Below are 20,507 nucleotides of genomic sequence, written 5' to 3' on the forward strand. Positions count from 1 at the left end.
GGAAGGAGCTGAAGTGCAGCCCCTGACGCTGGGTGACTTGCTTGGTGTCCTCAACAGCCCACTGCTGTCACACACTGCTTCCCACTGATGGGACCTTGGTAAAGTCTCCAGCACACCTTGGTCTGCTGACCAAGTCTTCTCCAGACTAAACAAGTAACCCTGGTCTAGTGAGCAGCACACTTACCAGGCAGAGGGCAGACCTAGGTCCCAGCTCACAGCACCAACCAACAGCCAACACAATCATGCTGGCTGGCTTTTTTTCTCTTATCCAAGGAATTCTGAGCCCCGGAGAAGAGAGCCATTAGCAACACATTCCCTTTTACTCCACTTAAAGCATAAGTCACATCAGTAAGGGTTGGAACTTACTTTTTTTTAAATCTAGTAAGTGAAGTTCATGCAGATTGCATTTCTTTTCTAATAATCTGTATGTTTAGGTAGCTTTACTTTCATAAATATGGCATTGAACGGGGTCAGAAAGAACACACTGGAATCAGCAGAGGCCCTTCAAAAAGTGCCAGAAACAATACTGCTTATGGCTTTGTAGCTGTTCATATAAAGCAAGAGTCAGCATTGCAGTTCATTTCATAACTAACCTATACACTCCATAAGTAGTTTAAAGCATCAGAAAAGGCAGCAACAAAATACACTCTTCGTTGTGAGGTGGCTCGTTATGCTCCCTCACTGTTTCAGAGATTTACTGTTCAGCTGTCTCTAGGGTCTGCTTCCCTTAATCCTACTTTCTGAGTATTATCACCGAATCCTGTCAAAATTGCGCTTTTGTTTTGCACTGCCTTTTCCAATTCTCTTCCAGAAATGATGATGCTTCTGCTTTTCCAGTCACACAGGAATTAAAAAGCTATATCAAACCCGGCATGTTTATCTCGGTATGACATCCCATGTGTAAAATGTGTGCCTATTTTGGATGTCAATCTTCATTATTTTCTTTACTTTAATCAGACCTAGGAAAACAATCACAAAACATGCAGGGGATTTGTTTTTTTCTTCCTCAGTACTGTTTCAGAGTACTGCATGCATCCATAGGATGATGGCATTCCTTTGGCTGCTCAGTAAGCATATTCCCTGATTGCACAGTCTCCACAGGCAGCAAGCAGCCGAGTTCCCATGCTGCACAGTTTGTGCACAGAGTGCGTTTGCACAGTGAGATTCAACTCTATCTGCTTGTAGGGCCCGTAGCTTGCTTTTTCTTTTTAATACTCAGGAGCAAAGTTTTACATTAGCAAAGGTTTGGTGTTTTGTGTTTTTCCCCCAATTAGTACAACATAAACTGCATAGTATATAAGTACTTACGTGTAAGTTGTACTTATATGTGTGTATAAGTACAACATAGCCAGAATCTGTGGTGACTATAAATTCCAGCTGCTCCCCTAATAGACCATGTAGCAGTAGGACACTACTGATACAGTTAAACATGCAAAAAATGAAAGCTTTCAGAACCCCAATTTTCCTGTCATACCTAGACACAGTCTTGCCCCTTTCTCATACTCCAGTTCAGTTCTGTATCACCACCTCCACTGCTGACAATACTTTTTTCAATGGGAATATCACAGCTGTGGCCACTGCCAGAATCTCTTGGCAAATGAGCTGCTTTCTGAGTCAGAGCCTAATGCCATTACAAGGTCTGCAACAGCTGCAGCAGTCATACATCTGCAAGTCATTTGAACATTTTATGATGAATAAAAACTATCCATTACATAGACCTATACATTATATATTAACCCTAATACTTATTCAGTTACACTGACAATAACCTTTTCCCTCTGCATGCCGTAAACTTCTTTGGCTACAGTATGTGTTAACATAGATACTTAGAGCTCCAGTCCATGGTGGAGCAGTCCCTGTGTACATATTACCTAACTTATTCTACCTATTTAGACATGAAATGGGATGATGCAAAGAAAGAAAGAAAGAAAGTGAATGTAAAGCTATAAAAATTAATACCATGCATAAGGAAACCATTTTAATATAATCGTAGGAGGCTGCATACACTCATACAAATAGAGAGTATACAAAACAATGAGAAATACAGAGGAAGAATGAAAACATGGACTGAAAACATAGTTAAGAGATTTGGTTATGATACGCACAGATCTCAAACCCATCCAGATGTCTCCAGCCGGCAACCTGACTCTCAACAGCATAGCCAAGATTTTAAATCTAAAAAGTCAGAATACTGGAGACAGGGTAGCAAGGCTTATGGAAAAAGAAACGGGAGTTGTGAGTAGTTAAAAACCTTTAAAATAATAACAACAATAAAGAAACATAAATGTGGTTTCATGAAGGAAATATATACACAGCCGCAAATTATGAAGTCAGCCCTTCAGGACATTACATTCCTCATGCAAGCTGCTGAGCCCGCTCAACATAAATAGGTGTAAAATACACTCACCGGCTTAGTGACTTCAAGGATAGAGTCCCATATGTGATTCCTTACCAATGAGTCTTCTACATATGTATACTTTTACAACAGTAAATGCGAACTGGGCAAGACATACCTCCCTATGAGTTTCACCATAAGAGTTTTAAAGAGACAAGGCGAAAGTCTGGTATGACAGAAGTCTATCTTATTTTTTCCATGAGATTCGTCCAGATCCAGGATTTTACTAGCATGCATGTAAATATTATTTCACGTTTGTTCATTATCTATCATTTGCAAACTCTTTTTGGATTCTCAGAAACACATCTCTGTTGCTTCCCATTCACTTTTACTCTGTGTTTCCTGTATCAGTTTAATGCCCTTCATATCAGTATCACTTTGGAAGCAGAATGTCAATTAACTTGCACTTCCACACAGAGTTAAATGTGTGGATTAGTAATCTACAAATAGCGTAGGTTTTAAATAAGAAGCAGCTAATAGAATAGTCTTACAGTTAAATAAGTGATTTTTGGGAAATGTTTTCTTGACTTGATCTGCTTCCTCTGTGCAGTCAGAGGCCAAACTGTTTATTTTACTGGCAATCCATCTTTATTGCTTGTGCTGGCTTTAATATTTCCATTCAAGCGATCCACATATTAAAAATGAAAAAGAAAATCCTAATAAGGTTACAAGCAGTTCATTTAAAGGGGACTCGAAAGGTGTCCAGCAGAGATCTTTTTTTTAAGGGTCAGAAAAGCATTACATTTCAGGGCTGAAAAGCCACCTTGCCGCTGATGAATGGGGACGCTTTACTCGACACGGCCGAATGAATCCCTGTGGTCAACTTGTGGAGCACCTACCTCCCGCCTAAAAAAAAAAGGGAAAACCCTGGCCCTTCTGATTGCAAAGATAACTTACCAAGTATGACGTGACGCAATGATGTCTTTCTAAGTCAGCAGCTAGCCAGCTGTCTCTTTGCTGCTGCTCCTACTTTTCCCATGCTCTGGCAGAGCGGAGCTGAGCAGCCAGGCCAGTCGTACAGCCGCTATTGAGTCAAAGGGCAAGAGCGAAGCTTAGAATAAACACGTTTTCACTCGCTTGCTTGAAGTGCTGCCAAATCTCTTAACGTTAGCACACATAAATTGGTGAGTATCATGAAGCCTGAGGCCCGAGCAGCTGGAATCTTGTAGTTGTTACCTGAAATCTTAACGTCCAAAAAAATAGCTTCCCCATTCCTCCAGGCTATTTGGAAAATCTCAAAAAACACAATCATAAAAGTACGACTAACATTAAGGAAAAGAACTCCCAATTATTTCTTTCTTTAGTTCTCTTTTTTTATCGTAATCTCAAATTTGTGTAGGTGAAGGGGGGAACGAGGTATCTTTCTTGAGATTTTCAAACATGCTGGTTTCCTAAGACTGCACAGAAGAAAGCGGTCATTGGTTCTGGAGGTAAATCCTGAAGTTATTTAGAGGGGAGGAAGACTGAAGATAAGCAGCTCAGGGCCCAGTACTAAACAACTGAACAGCAGGAGCTGAGCAGCTGGAGGAAGGGTAGGCTGGTCGATTTTTCGCTGCCCAACGGCGACCTCCAGGAGGCAGAAGTGGGGTAGAATAGTGATGTTCACCCCCGCCCCGGGCAACAGGTTTGAAAGGGTTCTTCAGCAAGGACTTGAAAGAAAAAGCTCCTTCTCCATATCCAGCCATCAAGAGAAAAGGAGTTGAAAAACACTGAATCCTTATGGCTAATGGGAGGGTGATATAAAAGATGGAGTCCATTGACTGGTGTCCAGAGACAACAACCTGGTATGAATTCCAGCACCATTCCGCTTCCCAGCAGCTGGATTTCTCACCAGGGTAGATTGCTGGTTTTGGACACCTCCCCATTTTTTCCCGCCTGTTAACAGTCTTCCACTAGTAAGTATTTGGAACAGTTGTAAAGCTTTTTTTGTATCTAAACGGCCTTGCCACTGCCTGAATGCAATTTCAGAATCGCTGGCATTTCTGTGCAGACTATCTGAAGTGTATTTTTGTCATGCTGTTAATAAGCGTTGCGCCTCCTGGGAGAACCTCAGCTAGCTCAGAGTTTCTAAATGATGTGCATGCTTGACACAGATGTAAGAAGATTTTTTTCCCATTTTTTCCTAGTTTTTATTCTGAGTTGCTTGCTAAATAGACATGATGTACAAAGAGAAAGTTGGGACCACTAACTTCTCATCTATAAAGTGAGGATGAGAACCAAAGAAATTAATGTGACTTGCCAAAGGTTATGCAGGCAGGCAGGGGTCTCACAACTGATCCGTAGCCAGTCCAACACCTGAGTCATAAGGACCATCCTTGCTCTCAGTTATGACATTATCCTTCTGTTTTCTGTATCCTGAATTTCTTTCCAGCTCCCCTTACATTTCCCCCAGTCCTCAAACACTAGAATATAGGGCGCTTTTGGGGGTACCCCAGGAAAGTTTGGGAAACATCAGTACAGTTTAGAATGGCCTAGCTTGGCATGAATTTAAACTAAATTAAGCATAGGAGTGCTTTTTTTAAAAGGAGTGCATGAAAATGAGAAATGAAAGCATGAAGAGGTGGTTCTTTCAAGTCCCTTTCCAAGCCTCCAGGGAAAGGTAACTATTGCCCCCTTCTTTGATACAAGACATAAGCACCTGCCTAGTACAAGGTGTGTTGTGGCTTGCATATTCCCTCTCCGGTGCTAGACAGATTCTGTCACAGATTTTAGAAAGCAAGCGTATCTCCACTGTGCGAAGTGCCAAACAAAATACCAAGAGCACCTCATAACCATGGAGAGAGGTAAGACAGAAACAGAAAACAAATCAAAACCTCAAGCAACAAAAAAAGGAAGCATAAATAATCTTAATTAGGTCATTTTTTACATAACTGGATATTCACTGCTCTAGGAACTATCTATCCAGACTTGATAAAACACTCAGATTTGGAAAGGGGTACTGCCATTTGAACCACATGTCAGACTGGAGAAATAAAGATGACTACTGCTAAGAATTTTAGGCATTAATTTTAACTAAGACACATGGCATAGGTTTTGTATTAAAAGTTAACATGCATATAGGCTGTATTCTGTGATACTACGATTTACAGAACCATGTTCCTGTTAATTGTTTTCCAGTTAAAAGTTTGTTGAGAGTGCAGGGGAGACCAAAATAAATTTTGAGAGCTGACCCACTGACTCCATACGCTGATTCAAAGTCTGTGGGATGTTTTATTATCATAAACACACATGCTTAAACTTATGTCCCTAATTATGCATTAACACAGCCTTTTCTATCCCAGAGCTGCCACGTATCTTAAGACTCTCAGAGGTGAGTGTCAATTTCCAAATGTAATTGAATGTGTGTAGGCAAAGAAAAAAAAGGGAGCTGAAAAATATGTGCAGATTGGATTAGGAGTGGTATCATCCTGAGATGAACACTTAAGGATAATATATAAGCACCAAAACCATAGAATCATAGAAAAGATAAATAAGTATTTGTAACTCCGAAACAGAACCACATGAGAGGAGAAGGATGATCTGGAAACTTGACGGGATGTTTTGTTTAGAGTCCTCAGAGTTTAATTAAAATCATCCAGAGTTTAGAGGAGTTTCTCTCAAAGGATAAAATTGAAACACATAAACAAACAAAGCCACAATACAAGAACACCATGGTCGTAAACTCAATCACTTGAATGCTCAAAGGACCTGTACTAAAGTGCTTATATTACCCTTATTGTATTAGCTCCTTTTGTCTAACTCTGTAAAGCGTAGGAAGGTTGTAAATCACAGGCAGATAGCAAATATTTGGGTCGAGAACAATTCCAAGATTATTATTTTTTGTTTTTACAGCAGGACAGCGAGGACCTGAACCTGCCCCACACTACTGTCCCTGCATAACATCATGACGAACAGGAGTCTCCCAGGTCCCTTCCCAATCACTACAGGAGAATCCACACAAAAAGTTAGGAAAATTAACATAACCTCCCCTTTAGCATGTTATGAAGCATAAGCTGTGGGGAGGAAGATGGTCAGAGACCACTTAGGCAACCTGCGCAACTACAGGATAGAGTAGGACACGCTAAGGGTGGACTGTGACCACACAAAGATGCAAATGGGCCTGGAGCACGTTGCACGAGATGTGCCTGAAGGAACAGAAGTTACCCGGTCTGAAGGAGAGAGTAAGGGGCACCTTATTACTACCTTCAACTACTTCCTTGATGGGTATAGACAAGACAAAGCCAGGCTTGTCAGAAGCATGTAGTAAGGATAAGTGTCAGAAAACCAAAAATTCCCATTAGGTAACAGGTAAAGGTTTTGCTTGCTGTGGTTTTTGTTTGTTGCTGTTTGTTTTTTTTTAAATCACGAGGGTGTTCAAATGCTGGAGAAGGTGACCAGGGAGACTGTAGCATCTCCATCCTTGAAGACATTCAAATCTCAGCTGGACAAGGTCCAGGACAACCTGAGACAATTGCATCTGCTAGAAAGCAGAGGACTGATCACCTCAAAACTTCCCTTCCAACCTCAGTTTGCATGATTCTGAGTTAAAATGCTGTGAGCACACTTTCTACTCACTCACTCACTCACTGCACAGTAGTCACTGATTGGATGCACCAGGTACTAAAACTGTTTGGAACAGACAAGTGGCTGCTCTCACCAGCTTGTCCTACTCTTCCTCCCAAATGCCACAAGATCTCAAAATCTCACCAAAGCACTTTGTAAGCTGTGGAATTCTGATCAGCATCAAGCTGAGAAGCCCTGCTCTTCTATGGATCTTCAGCAGACTTGGACAGTCTGGTGACTGTTCTCAGTCACGTTCTCATTGCCGAGTAGCTGAAGGAAGAACTGCACGTTATGCTGACGTAGCCTTAAAACTTCTCACCATTCTTTCAACACACATTAAGAGCAGACTCAACATAACTGCACAAGTAGCTTAGATGATGGTGTACTTGTGGTGGGCAGGTTTTTACGGCTTATAAGTTTACAGGAAAACAGTGAGATGCACTGAATGTGTTTTGAGAGTTTAAAGTTGGGGACATACTGTGGAAGATCTGTAAGTGCATCCAGTTAAAAGTCTCATTTCCCAAATTTAAAATAAATCATGAAGACAGTCTTATAGATTGCAGCGCTTACAACTGGATGCCAAAGGAAGCACCAGGAGGACCAGAAACATGCTGACCTTGTAATAACTACAGTGATCACCACAAACTCTGCTTGCATTACTACTTCTGGACCTTGAATTAGTGGGTTTTCAACTGCTGCCCACGATGTTCTCAGCTTCTAAGTTACTTGTGAGGGATCTAAGCGGAACAAAATTATGAAAAGCAATCTTATTAGCAGTTTGCTACACTAAAAAAAAATTAAGACCTACAGTTTGAAAGCCACTCCCTTTGACAAAGAAAGCAGTTGCTTCATCTTTTTAATGAGAAGTTGGTGGATTCCACTTTCCAAATTTTTGTGTGGACTCACCATAACACATCAAAAACCCCACTTCTGAAGTTTATGCTGGTTCTGAAGAGCTGGTTTGCACAAAAACTAAGATGAGGCTTAATTTCTTTCACATTTGACGTTTTCCAGGAGTTATGTTAATATCCTGGATTATACATTCTTTAAAACAAGGTCCCTGACTGTATCTGACAAGTGCCTAGCACAGCAAACCAAAGTTATAACGTCACAGAATTTGAGCATATTGTATCACATCCTGCTTGAAATTTAAATGCTAGCATATGACTCAAACACAATAATATCTGATAATAACCAAGTACAAAAACATGAAGCCTTTTTCATTGAAGCCCAGCAAAACTCAGCAGTAGGAAAAAGTCTTGGTGCCCTTCCTCACACTATCTGCCCCTCCCCGAGCAGACTGGTTCACTAAACAGAACAAATATACAATACACACCATATATACCAAAAGAGTTACAAATTTATTTGACTTCCAACTTGATTTTAGAGGTGCAGGAAAGATCATCAGAAGCCACTGAGCCAGGATTACAGAGATAGGAAGGGCATTCACCATTAATTTTTGCTGTAATTGTGAAACAAGGGTAGCAAAATGCCTAGCCCAAACACAGATTAGAACTTCCTCAGCTAGAAACGTGTAGGAATTGACTGAAAGCAAGACACACTTTTGTTTCAACCCATTCCTCCTAAGCTGTCAGTATTTATAACGACAAGCCTCCTTAGACAAAGGAGTCTGGCTCCGAAGAGCTAACAGTCACAGCTACTGTGGGTAGATTTAGTAAATACATATGCATATCAATAGTTATCTTTAGCTTTTACTGTTTAGATACTGACAATTTACAGCCTTCTGTAATCACAAAACAAATAGTTAGGAACATAGTTCAGCACCAATGCAGATCTAAGCTACAGGGTTCAGGTTACTACATGGAGCCTCAGTTCATAAGAAAACACAGCAGCTTTACTGGGGCCCTCCGGCGGGCCCTTAATAAAGAAGACCCTTTTCCTTACTCTTTCATGTTTTTATTCTTTCCCTTTTACAAGTCCAGTGTACGTGGCACCACTGGCGTCTCAAAGTGACTTTCTGCACTTTATTCCTAAGCACATGGACTTAGACATTTGCTGATTTTTAAATTTCATAGTTAGTCACTTCTTAGTTTTTACAGGACAATAAAATTGCTTGCCAGGGGTTTCTGACTTCAAATTCTACACAGCAGATTGATGTAGCCCTCTTGATCCTTCTTACGACATTTTTGCCAAGTCAGAGTATAAAATATCTGTTCTACTAATTGCACCCAGGGATTTGCATCCAATATCCAGATAGACTCCTAAAGCAGACTCTGTTTTCCCTTTGATCTTGCATATTCTGTTGCTTGAAAGAATACAGACAGGTGATGGAAAATGCTGGAGCTATTGCAAGTACAACTGCTCAAAGACCAATTAACTCAAAAAACCCCTCAAATGAACAAGAAGCCAAAATGGAACTAAACCCACAACAGCTGGTGGTCATCAAGGCAGTTTTCCCAGAGGGCAGAAGACTGTTACTAATAGGATGGAAACACAAAATTTACCGAGACCAACTGTGACTGCTGATAACATATATTGAGAAGTGCCTCATTTCTCACATTCTCTGTAGCACAAGAGCAAAGCTGGACAGCAATCTTCCCTTTTTTTTTCCACAGCAGAAGTTAACTGAAACATAGTCTCACTGAATTAGTACAAGCAGATTTCACCATAATGCTATTTTAATCACATTTAAGAATAACATTCAAGTGATTCTACCCATAGAAATAAGTTTTCTCACTTGGAGTTTAATCAAAGTAGTAGTTCATTAGGAACTGCCCACTCAGTGCATTTTAAATTCTTTCAGTTAGTGCAGAACCTGGATGCTAGAACCCCCAACAGAAGATTAAATAAAGTTGTACATTCTCCCTTTACAACAGCAGAGGTTTTGAGATGTTTCAGTCACATTACATGAACTTACATTCCTCTACTAACACAAAACATACACTCTTGCCACAGGAGACAAATATGTCTTAGGCTGTTTCCAGCCAATGATTTTAACTTCAAATCCAGAGTAAACATAACCTCTTCAGAGCTGGGAACATGTTTGTTTGCAAGGAGAACAGCCTGCACAGCAATTACAGTGATAATTAAAATCATGGCACATGCTAAACAGGCACATGCACAAGGGCTATTGCGTTCTTTGACAACAGTACTGAAAGAATGGCCAGTTTCCAAAGTTTGGAGACACTGAGCAAAGTCGGGACTTTTTTTACACTATCACCAAATAATATATAGTGAAAGGCAGAAAACCTGTTTTTATTCTGTGATGATTCATTTGCAGCTCATTCATATAAGTCAAGAAGCGAGGGGCTCCAAGAGCTAAAAAGAAACGTTCAAAAGCACAAGCATAACTTATTATGCATTTATTATCTGATTTATACTACAGATGAAGCAACAACGCTAAACAGAACAACTTGTTCTGTCTGGGCATTTGTTTTAAATGTGGTTCTTTCAGTGTCTTGGTGATGGTCTTCCAGAAGATGGCTGAGGCTGCCTGAATTTTGAGAGAACTGCAACAGAATCAGCAAAGGTATAAATGTTATATTCATGATGCTGAAGGTTCTTGTAGGTAGAATTATCGAATTCTTCTGGAGCAGGCTGAGCAGCTGCTGTGGTCTCTGTGAAAACAAAACAGTAACTGGTGACTATAAGGATACCACATCAAAGGGCATTATTCTTAATTACTGAGCCAGCCTTCATATACTGTTAGATCCCTCATCCAGCCAACATTAAAAAAAAAAGTAAAAAAAGTCAGCAACTATCACAAAAGGGTAAGTTTACTAAGTTCTGCTGGTACCTTGTCTGATCCTAAAGCAGCACATTAGTATGCAGTAGGGGAAGGGGAATCAGTACGAGTCATCTAATACAGCACAGGTTTTAAAATCCAAGCTACCACCTAATACTGGGGGTGGATAGGGCAGAACATGTCATTTATGTTTTGAAGACATATGTCTGCATTTCCTGGCTTTTTCACAGTTGCCTTGGTTTTCACACCAGCCAGAACAGTAGGTGACATTCTTAGCAAGCCAGGAGAGGCAAAGAAGCAGTACAAATGATTTATGATCATGTCAGACCATGAGATACAGCTATTAGAACTACTTTACAGATTGAATTATTTTCCATGGGGAGAAGTGATGGAATTATTGATATCTCCATGGTTTAATTTCAAATGTGGTTATACTGAACAGTGATATATCAAGAGCCTTTGATATAAATTTCCTTTCTTCTAAATATAATCTTCTAAACTTTGTATCAGCTCTTCTTCCTAAAAGAATAACCTAACGAAGTTATTCAGAACTCCTTACTTCACATTAAAGCCAACATTAATTCTTACACTTTTAGAATATTATGCAAATTTAGACAGTAACATTTACATAAAAGGTTCCTGTTACAGGCTGATTTTACAACCAAGGAAATTGCAAGAAATAAAACTTTACTCCCAATGTTAATTTATTCTCATATACCCAGAGTTTTAACAATAGGAAAGACATAAGCATAGTCTAATAAAAACCTTCATCATATAAATTTGTATGTAGTGGTTTAGGTCAGACCGTATTAAGCTCTTTGCCATACAATCATCTACAACAAACATACAAGGACTCGGGCAACTGAACACCAGAATTTCCCCTTAATTATGACACCATTATTGCAATGTAACACTATCAGTTTAAGAACATGTATCTGTAACATTCAGCAAGACTTGCTTATCAAATGCAATGTTGTAAGCCATGGTTCCAGCAAAACAACACATGCAACCTATGAAAATATCCCTGTGCCTACTGCTCAGTGCCAAATGAGACAGCTCATAGCAGACAACACGACAGATACAAAAACCAGATGATGCGGTCTTTGCTGCAAATAGCCCCAAGAACAGGCAAGCGTAGGCAAGCGTACATTCAACCTGCAACAGACAGTTGTTCCAAATTAAGAGACAGATGCTCAGGAAGAAAAGCAGATGGGAGCCTCGTTTTTCCTGCCCAAATACACTGTACTTGGCTTCTCAAAGGAAAAATTTATCCCCGAGTTCATCATCCTCACACTTAAGACTTCATCTATGCTTTCTCTCTTAAAGAGCAAGTATTTCACAGGGTGTTCTTCCTAAACGAATAAGAGGTATATTTCTGAGTTAACATGCTACTATTTTGCTGCTTAGCAGTTAAAGTCAGCAGGTTTTGCTGACTGCTTAGCATACCTGCTCTACAAAGCAGATGACATCACCTTAACGTCCAGGTTTGTAATGGGAAAAGTTGCTTTTACATCTTCAGCGTGCCTGCTGCAGAGTTTGCAGATGAACAAAAGAACACAGGAGCAGAAGTACAGAATACAGAAGGTATCGTTAACTGTGAACGTTAAACACTGAAAAGCAGTAGCTGTTCTCAAAGGCCTCCAAAGGAAAAGAGAATAAGATACATCTGGATATACCAGCGATGCTGTTAAACACGGTGTAGCTACATTTGACTCTTTGGTACCCTCTGCACCCAAAGACATTACACCAGCAGTAAAGGGTGTGAACTTGCCTGTACTAACCCCCACCTCTCCTGCAGCCACTGCATCAGAGTCCTCTAGCACCTACCCAACAGAAACTTTCCTGCTGCTGCAGCCTTACCATCTCCACAGAGGAGCTCAACAGCAAAACCACATCCTACCTAGGAGGTTTTTGCTGTGTGATGACAACAATGGGTCTGAGGCACAGTGGTACTGTTGCCCCATCAATACAGATCTGCAGGAAGTTTGTCACATGGGCTTAACCTTAATTCTGGATTTACAGCATCAGAGTGGAGGAGGTTGCTTCACAGATCTTTGATGTGTCATAATCTTCACCTTGAATCATTAGAACATTTTAACAGTTAAGTCCTCCCTCTCATACTTAAAAAAGTTAACTGAACTGATTTTTTGGGTCTTCATATCAGCTTCAATGTGGAAAAAACCCACCCCTCTAGCATCTAGAACTCCACTATGGATGAATAAGGAGAAAAGCATCTCTGTAGATAAATAGGAATAGCCCTTGCCAATTATTTTTTTTTTAAGAAATCCACTGCTGACTGCAAGGAGGAACAAGTAACTGAAGATGTCACTTGCAAACAGTGCTGTATTTCACCATTGAGTTTTAGTCAGGAAAGAAGGCAAGCTTAGCTTCCAGCTCTTTGATGAAATTATGAGCCAATTAACCCCTTAAAACAGAAGGTTGGTCTTTTACTCAGCACTGTATCCTGGGAACCCATGTACAAAATCTATTATTTGTCGCTTAACCTGCTTAGACACTTCACAGTCACAGAATGGCTGAGGCTGGAAGACACCTCTGGATGTCATCTGGTCCAACCTCAAACACTCAAGCAAGGTCAGCTAGAGCAGGCTGCCCAGGACCGCATCCAGACACCTTCTGAATGTCTCCAAGGATGGGGACTCCACCACCTCTCTGGGCAACCTCTGCCAGCACTCACAGTAAAAAAAAAGAAAAAAAACCCAAAAAGGTGTTTCTTGATGTTCAGGCAAAACCCTGCGTTACAGTTCATACCCAATGCCTCTTATCCTGTCACTGGGTACCACTGAAAAGTCTTACCTCTGTCTTTGCACCTTCCCATCAACTATTTATACACATTGATGAGATCTCCCTGAGCCTTCTCTTCTCTGGGCCAAACAGTCCTAGTGCTCTCAGCCTTTCCTCACAGGAGAGATACTCCAGTCTCACCACCATCTTAGTGGCACTCAGCTGGACAATCTCCAGTAGCTCCACATCCCTCTTGTATTGGGGAGCCTGAAACCGAACACAGCACTCCCGCTGTATCTCACCAGGGAACGATCACCTTTCTCAGCCTCCTGGCAATGCTCCTCCTAACGCAGCCCAGGTTACCATTGGTGGTCTTTGCTGCAAGGGCACACTGCTGGTCAGCTTGCTGTCCACCTGGACCCCCAGGGCCTTTTCTGCCAGGATATCACTTGAAGGATGATACCCAAGCAGCTTTACAACTATGTTGCTTTTACTTCCAAGTAGGCAAACTCTTTCATTCAAAGAAGCAGCCAGAAGCACGGGGTCTTAAAAATGGTATGCTGCCTAAGTTGAAAGGCAAGAATGGTAAGCCACCACCGACCAGGATGGAGGGGCATTTGCTATCGAAATACATGGAATGAGATCAGTAGGTAAGTTAACAGAACTGGTAGTAAATAAAAAGGGTAAGTTAAACATGGAAGTATAGCTAGGGAGATGATTATATGATGCATGATGCTCTCTCCTAAAAATGTATCACTATCTCCTCTCCAATTCACTACAAAAACTGAGTTATAAGGTCAGCTCTACTACTTCAACATGACTTGCTTACAACCCACCAATCTCAGAATCAATACCTGTTTCTGACATTATACTATGATTTCTGAAAGTCTACTGAAATCTGAAACACTGCAAGACTTAAAAAAAAAAAAAAAAAAAGACAGCAGGATTTAGAGCAAAAATCAGATGGCACCAAATTTGGGTCAGGAGAAAGGCAGCTACAAAATCCTTCTGAGAAAAGACAAGAGGGAAAGCAATTTTTGTCATATAAACTCCATGATTTTCATCATAGAGGAAACAATCTCATTTTCATTCTATAATTAACTGGTTTATGAAAATATAAATACAGTGAAATGAAGACCACTTCCTTTCACAGGATAACTGGAAACTGAGTATTACTGAGCACTTACAACAATTAGCAATGAACAAGAATTTATCCTCCAGAAAGTCACTGCTACACAGTTAGCTTCAGTATAAAGATCAGAGAATCATGAACAGAGTAGATTTGGAAACACTTTAAAAAAAGTTCAGCCCTAGCCCAGATGAATCAATACAGTTCAAACAATTTAAAGTTGTACCCTCTATTGTGTTTCTTTCTCCAGCCTGGACTCCTGCTTCCTGAATGGTCTCCTCCTTGGCTGTAGTGCCCATCACCAATATTGTGCTTTCAGAAGTCTTTTCTGGTTTAGGAGCAGCTACTACCTCTGCTTCTGACTCCTGTGCCTCCTTCACCTGTTTTTCTTCTCTTCTGGATACCAGTTTTTGCTTTTTGTCTTTCTGAGTCACTGATGAAGCTTTCAGCTGAATAGCTGCTACCTGGGTTCCAATGGACTTTTCCTCCAAATAATCAGATTTATGAGTGACATCCGTCAGGTCTTGTCTTTCAGTCATGCGTGGTTCTAAGACCAGCTTCTGCCGATCTGCTTCTTTTGGAGTTGATTTTACTTTGGGGTCTCTTGCTTTGGATTTTGGCTTTTCATGGCTGACTGATCTTTTAGAAAACGTGACCTGCTTGACAGGAGACACATCAGTTTCTGTTCTGCATGTCTTCTTCTTAGCTACATATTCTTGGTGGGATTTTTGGGACAAGTTCTCTCTTGCTAGCATTGATGCCTTTACTGCGATGTTCTCAGAAAAGATGGAATCCCGTCTAGGAAACTCAACTTTGGTTTTAATGGCAGCTTCTGAATCATCATCATTTTCTTCCCCAGAATCTGAGCTAGAATCTGAATCTGAGCTGGATGAAGATGAAGTTTCTTCCTCAACTAACTCTTTCCTCAAGTCTCTTTCTGTTGCTGGTGTAGTGACATTTTCCTCCTCAAGGGAAGAAACAACTCGCTGAGGAAATGCAACCACGGTTTTTCTTGACATGAACACCCTCATGTCTTCAGCAGAAGGTTTTGAAGCTTCCTCGAGGTTAGTACTAGATATGCTCTCACCTTTATTTGCAGACAAAAGGAGAGTGCTAGAAGATAACATTTTAGGAAATTCAGCTGGTGCCTTGGTGGCTAGCAGTTTGGTGCTTCCCTGTGGTGCCACTACATCTAGGAAATGGCATAAAGAGGATTATCATCATTATATTTGACACCGCTATTAATTAGTAATCTTAGTCAATTTTAACTTTCTGAGATAATCTGGCACAAAAAGCAAATTGAAAGAAGTTATTATACTAAATACAGGCATTATAAAGCAGAAAGTTTTAAGACATTTTAAGTTAAAGAAACTAGAGTTCTACTTAGCACTTAACAATTTTTGCTGCCACAATGCTGAAAGTCATGAGACAATGCCTTTTGCTCCTTGTTTTTCCAGAGTCCTTGCAAGAGCTATTTTTCTCCGTGATTCAATTCTGCATCACTAAAAGTGGTTGACAGCCACCTTCCTATCTCAGATGAACATTAAGACAGCTTGTTAGCTAAGCTCTTCAAATATGCTGTTACAGAGGTAACACTTGTCTATGAACAAGCCAGAGAAGCAGAAGACACAGTGAACAGACATAGCAATAGCTAGCCTCTTGCAGTAGTTATCTTTAAAGCAATAGAGAGGGATGACTCCCAAAAGACAAAGTAGCAGAATAACAGATACCTGAGGCCATACATGAAAGTATTACTTATTCATGCGTCCATGTGACCTACCAACTAAATTGTATCTAATACAGTTTAATGTTACTTCCCCAAGACCTCACCTCCTCCAGTCTTTACTGTCTCTACTTCCTTTTTCGTTTGAGACCTCTTTGTAAAGTCTTAGAGGCTTTAGGAGACCTTCATATTACCCTGCCTTTATTTCCTCTCCCTCATGGATACTTTCATTAAGCTAAATTCTCCAGACAAGGAGCCAACAGTTGAAGAGAAAGCAGCAGCGTTCAGGCCCTTTCAGAGAGTGCCAAAACCCCCTTGGATGCTTGTGCTAATGATATCCTTGAGAGGTTGATCAACAGCAAATACTGCTGTGGTTACTGAAAACAGGAGGACAAAGAAGACTGGAAGCACATTAGGAAGATACAGCATCACTGAAAGTTGCTATAGCAAAGCCAACTCCATTATGAGTTGCACTGCTTCCAACCAGTTGTATAATTCAACAGAGTTCCACTCTATTGCATAGATTTATCTGCAATTTGGAAACCCAGATCTACTTTACAAAACCATAAACTAGATACAGTTTTCCCCCTTACTAGTATTTTACAGTAATACCTTGCACAATCTAAAGAGTTAGTATAATGAGTTCTGAACAGAAGCAAGTCTTTAGCAATTTCCAAGTGAAAACATCATAGAAGAGACAGACACATGAAATTAAAAGCAAAATATTTAACAAAGAAATACAGAGTTCTTCAGTACAAATGAAAAAAATAACAGTTTACTACACAGGTAATACTTTTGAATAATTTCAGGCACATTATTTGTCTCTGCTAGACAGAAGGGGCAGGGCAGGTAGGGAAGGCAGGGGGAAGTAGGAGGATGGGCAGCCACCTTTGAAATAAGCCTGACTCCCTGCACAGACTGACACAGCCAAAGAGTAACCTGTAGAAACTAATACATGAGGAAACCGCTCAGGATCGAAGAGTTCTTCAAAGCAGCGTACAGGAAGGCCAAACTAACACAAGAATGCCCCAAGGGATGACAGACAAGTGAAAGCTGAGCAAAAGTTGTAGTAGTATTAATGTTAAGACATCCTGAGGAACCAGGAAGGCACGTTACATTCAACTTGACCATTAACAGTAGGTGTTATTGGATAAATACTTTAAACAGTAATATTTGGATATGTGAAAAAGATATGTTTCAGCTTTTAATCATAAAGTCTAATACAACTGGTACACACACTTTAATCAGGGTACCTCAAACTTTGTACCACCTGATCTGTATTTGCATCACTTTGCCAAAAGAACAATACATCCAAATCAGTAACAAGAATATTATTCCCAGATGCATTCTTACTGATGCTGGTAACATCAGCATCATTACTGGAACATGTTTAAAACATGTTCACACTCAGAAAGGTGGCACGCAGAAGTTATAGGTCTATTCCCCATCACTGACTTCGTATGTAAACATGACTTTTATCGAAGAAATTTTGCACACCCCGTTCCAGCTAAAATCTGAAAAGGACAGCTGCATCCTATATACATTAACTAACCATAACCATTTACAGGGGAAGCAGCTGGCTGAAAGAGATGGTCTAAAAGGTCTCCTGACACCTTCTGAAACCAGAGCTGCAGGACAATGAATCTAGAAATTGATGCTAAAGTACATCTCAAATACACTTAAAATAACGCCCCAAAAATATTGTAAGGCTTTGTTAATGTAACAACAAAACTTTTATATGCCTTTGCATTTAGGAAGCTAACATTAGAAGCCAGAAGCCCACATTCAATTATTCTTCCAGTGATCTTTTCAACAGCTGTCTGATCATTCTACGTATGGTCCCACGGAGCTTTGCTGTTTAAGCACATGGTTCTCTGATTGGGGGTGGGAAATGTACTCACTGAATTCAGTGAGCCCCTATTTACAAACAGCATTTTGAACAAGATATCCCTCTCTGAAGTTTGTATTCATGTTTTGACTTTGGTAAGGAACAGAAGGGGTTCAAATACTTCTGAATGTTGAATGCACTGCAGCATCCAAACCCAGGTCCATGCATTGCCTTGCTTGCAAACTTATGGGGCAAGAAGCACTATAACTAAATTTAACACAACAGGGCCATGGCAGTTTTCTGCAGTTTCTCGACACTATTGCCTGGAGTAGATATTTGGATCTTGCAAGTCTTTCTTTCTGTGGAATGAGATGCTTTTGGACCTCACAACCCAAACATTTCAAAAGAGAAAGGGGAACATTCGAAGTCCAAAACCAGATTTTGCACCTCGTTTAAGAGAGTAACTTGCTACACTCATTTCCATCACATTTCAGGCTATTTGCAAAGCTTCTTTAGATTAAGACAAATGTAATGATAGCTCTCAAGTCTAGTCAAACATCACAGCAGCTATCATTAAAGTGAAGGTGAACAGGAAAGAAGTATCAAGCTCGCAGCATGGCCTACGAATGTAAATATATCCCACACAGCCCCATTCCTACCAGCCCTTTACTTTTAGTTTTCTTACTATGCAGTACATTGGAACAGAAATCCTTGGTTTACATGGGAGTGACCTTTTACTTTCTTGGCTTAAGTAGCAGTTGTGGCCACGAGCATTTCTAAACTTTTCTTGCCAATTTAATGACAGAGGGACCTGAACTTCAGTTCAGGACTCCCGGCTCCAACCCGCTGATTATTATGGTCTGGGTACCACACTCAGGGCACAGAAGGCTCCCCAGGCAGGCAGGCAGGCAGCAGGGGAAGGTGGTTAGCACCAAGAAAGGAGGCTCTCCTAAGAGGAGCTACATGCCCGTTTGCTTTTATTTACCCCCCCCCCCCACCGCTGAGGACGAAAGGAGCATCTTACGCGTTGGCGGCGTCCCGGAGCCCGCCGGCCTGGTGCAGAGCGCCGCGCTGGGGGCCGCCCCTCGCAGCCCCCGGGCCTCCAGCCGCAACACCTGCAAGGCACCGTGTAAGAAGGAACGATGCGGGACACAAGCGATCGCCGGCCCACGCGGGACGCGCGCCCGCCGCAACGGCCCGGTGAACCGCGTCTCCCCCCGGCCCCGGCGGGGCCCAGGACACACACGCGCCGGTGCCACCGGCCCCTCGGTGGGGGGCGCTCGGTGGGCGGGGCCGCCGTTCCGCCCGCGCATGCGCACCGCCCCTCGACCGGCACCTGCGCCACGGGCCCGGGAAGGGGAAGGTCACCGGCCGGGTGCGTGCCACCGAGAGGGAGCCGAGCAACCGCGCAGGGGTAGGGGGGCCCGAGGAACAACCCCCTGCCCCTTTCCCCACGTCCGGCGTCCACCTTCCCCCTTACCTTGCGGGTCGCCACCCGGCCGCAGCCCAGCAGCGAGGGAGCCGCCATCTTGACGTGAGCCCGGACGGTGCGCGAACGCCGGGGCGGCTCCGGGCCCTCCCGGTGGGCGGGGCCTGAGCCGTGGGGCTTTGCCCCTGCCGGTGGCCGCAGCGGGGACGCCGTTGGCGAGGCCCGGTGGGAGTGTCGAGTATAGAACGGTAGAATCATTTAGGTTGAAAAACACCTTTGAGATCATCAAGTCCAACCGTTAGCCCAGGACTGCCAAGTCCACCACTAAACCAAGGCTACGCACCCGGCGCTCCCTAGCCGTCTCCCATCCAGGTACTAACCGGGCCCGATCCTGCTTAGCTTCCGAGATCAGATGAGCTCGGGCATTCTCAGGGCGGTATGGAGGAGACACGCAGCCTTCCGGCTCGTGAGCGGCATGACCAGGACATTGTCAGTTACTTCCAACGCTTAAGGCAGAAAACTCCAAGTATTTTAAAATAGAATCGCTGCTTTCAAGTTAAAAGCGGCCGTTTACATTGTCCGTTATCTGCAGTTGTACACGGAGCAATTACGCGAAACGCGGCTATTGGAAATGGCTTCATCCTGCCGTGCTCTCTGTTGAGGCCGCGCCACCGGGACACAGCGCAGCTGCCGCCTGAAGCGCGGCCCCATCAAACCCCGCCAAGGGCCCGGGCGGGCGGGATCACCCAAACCCCGAGGCGCACAGGAAGGCTGCTGCTGCGCCCCGGCTGGGGATCGGCACCGCCGCCCGGCCCCTCCGGCTCCCCGCTGCGCGCTCAGGGGCGGAGGGCTGCGCTGAGCCCCGCCCGCTGCCCTCAGCGGCCCCGCTGAGAGAGCGGCCAGCGCAGCGGGGCATGCGGGCCCCCCGGGGGCCGGGGGTGTTCCCGTGCACCCGCCGTGTCACGCAGCGGGACAGGCGCTGCCTCGCGGAGCCGCCCCCGGCTGCGCAGGCG

The 20,507-nt window shown here is 42.6% G+C and overlaps 1 protein-coding gene across 2 annotated transcripts; it reads right to left on the reverse strand.

Annotated features, from left to right (window-relative positions):
• Nucleotides 1-10,245: 10,245 nt before the first annotated feature.
• On the reverse strand, nt 10,246-20,442 carry NDUFV3 (NADH:ubiquinone oxidoreductase subunit V3). Of its 2 annotated transcripts, XM_055801370.1 has the most exons (4): nt 19,546-20,442; nt 19,090-19,180; nt 14,741-15,706; nt 10,246-10,515 (listed from the first exon to the last, which is right to left on the reverse strand). In XM_055801370.1, the coding sequence occupies exons 1-4, from the start codon at nt 19,750-19,752 to the stop codon at nt 10,349-10,351; spliced, it is 1,431 nt and encodes a 476-aa protein (XP_055657345.1). In that variant the 5' UTR covers nt 19,753-20,442; the 3' UTR covers nt 10,246-10,348. The 2 variants fall into 2 exon arrangements, with proteins under 2 accessions (XP_055657345.1, XP_055657346.1); XM_055801371.1 differs by lacking the exon at nt 14,741-15,706 and having other exon boundaries at nt 19,546-20,428.
• Between the last annotated feature and the right edge of the window lie 65 nt (nt 20,443-20,507).

Source organism: Falco peregrinus, chromosome 4 (assembly GCF_023634155.1).
Source record: "Falco peregrinus isolate bFalPer1 chromosome 4, bFalPer1.pri, whole genome shotgun sequence".
NCBI classification, from domain to species: domain Eukaryota; kingdom Metazoa; phylum Chordata; class Aves; order Falconiformes; family Falconidae; genus Falco; species Falco peregrinus.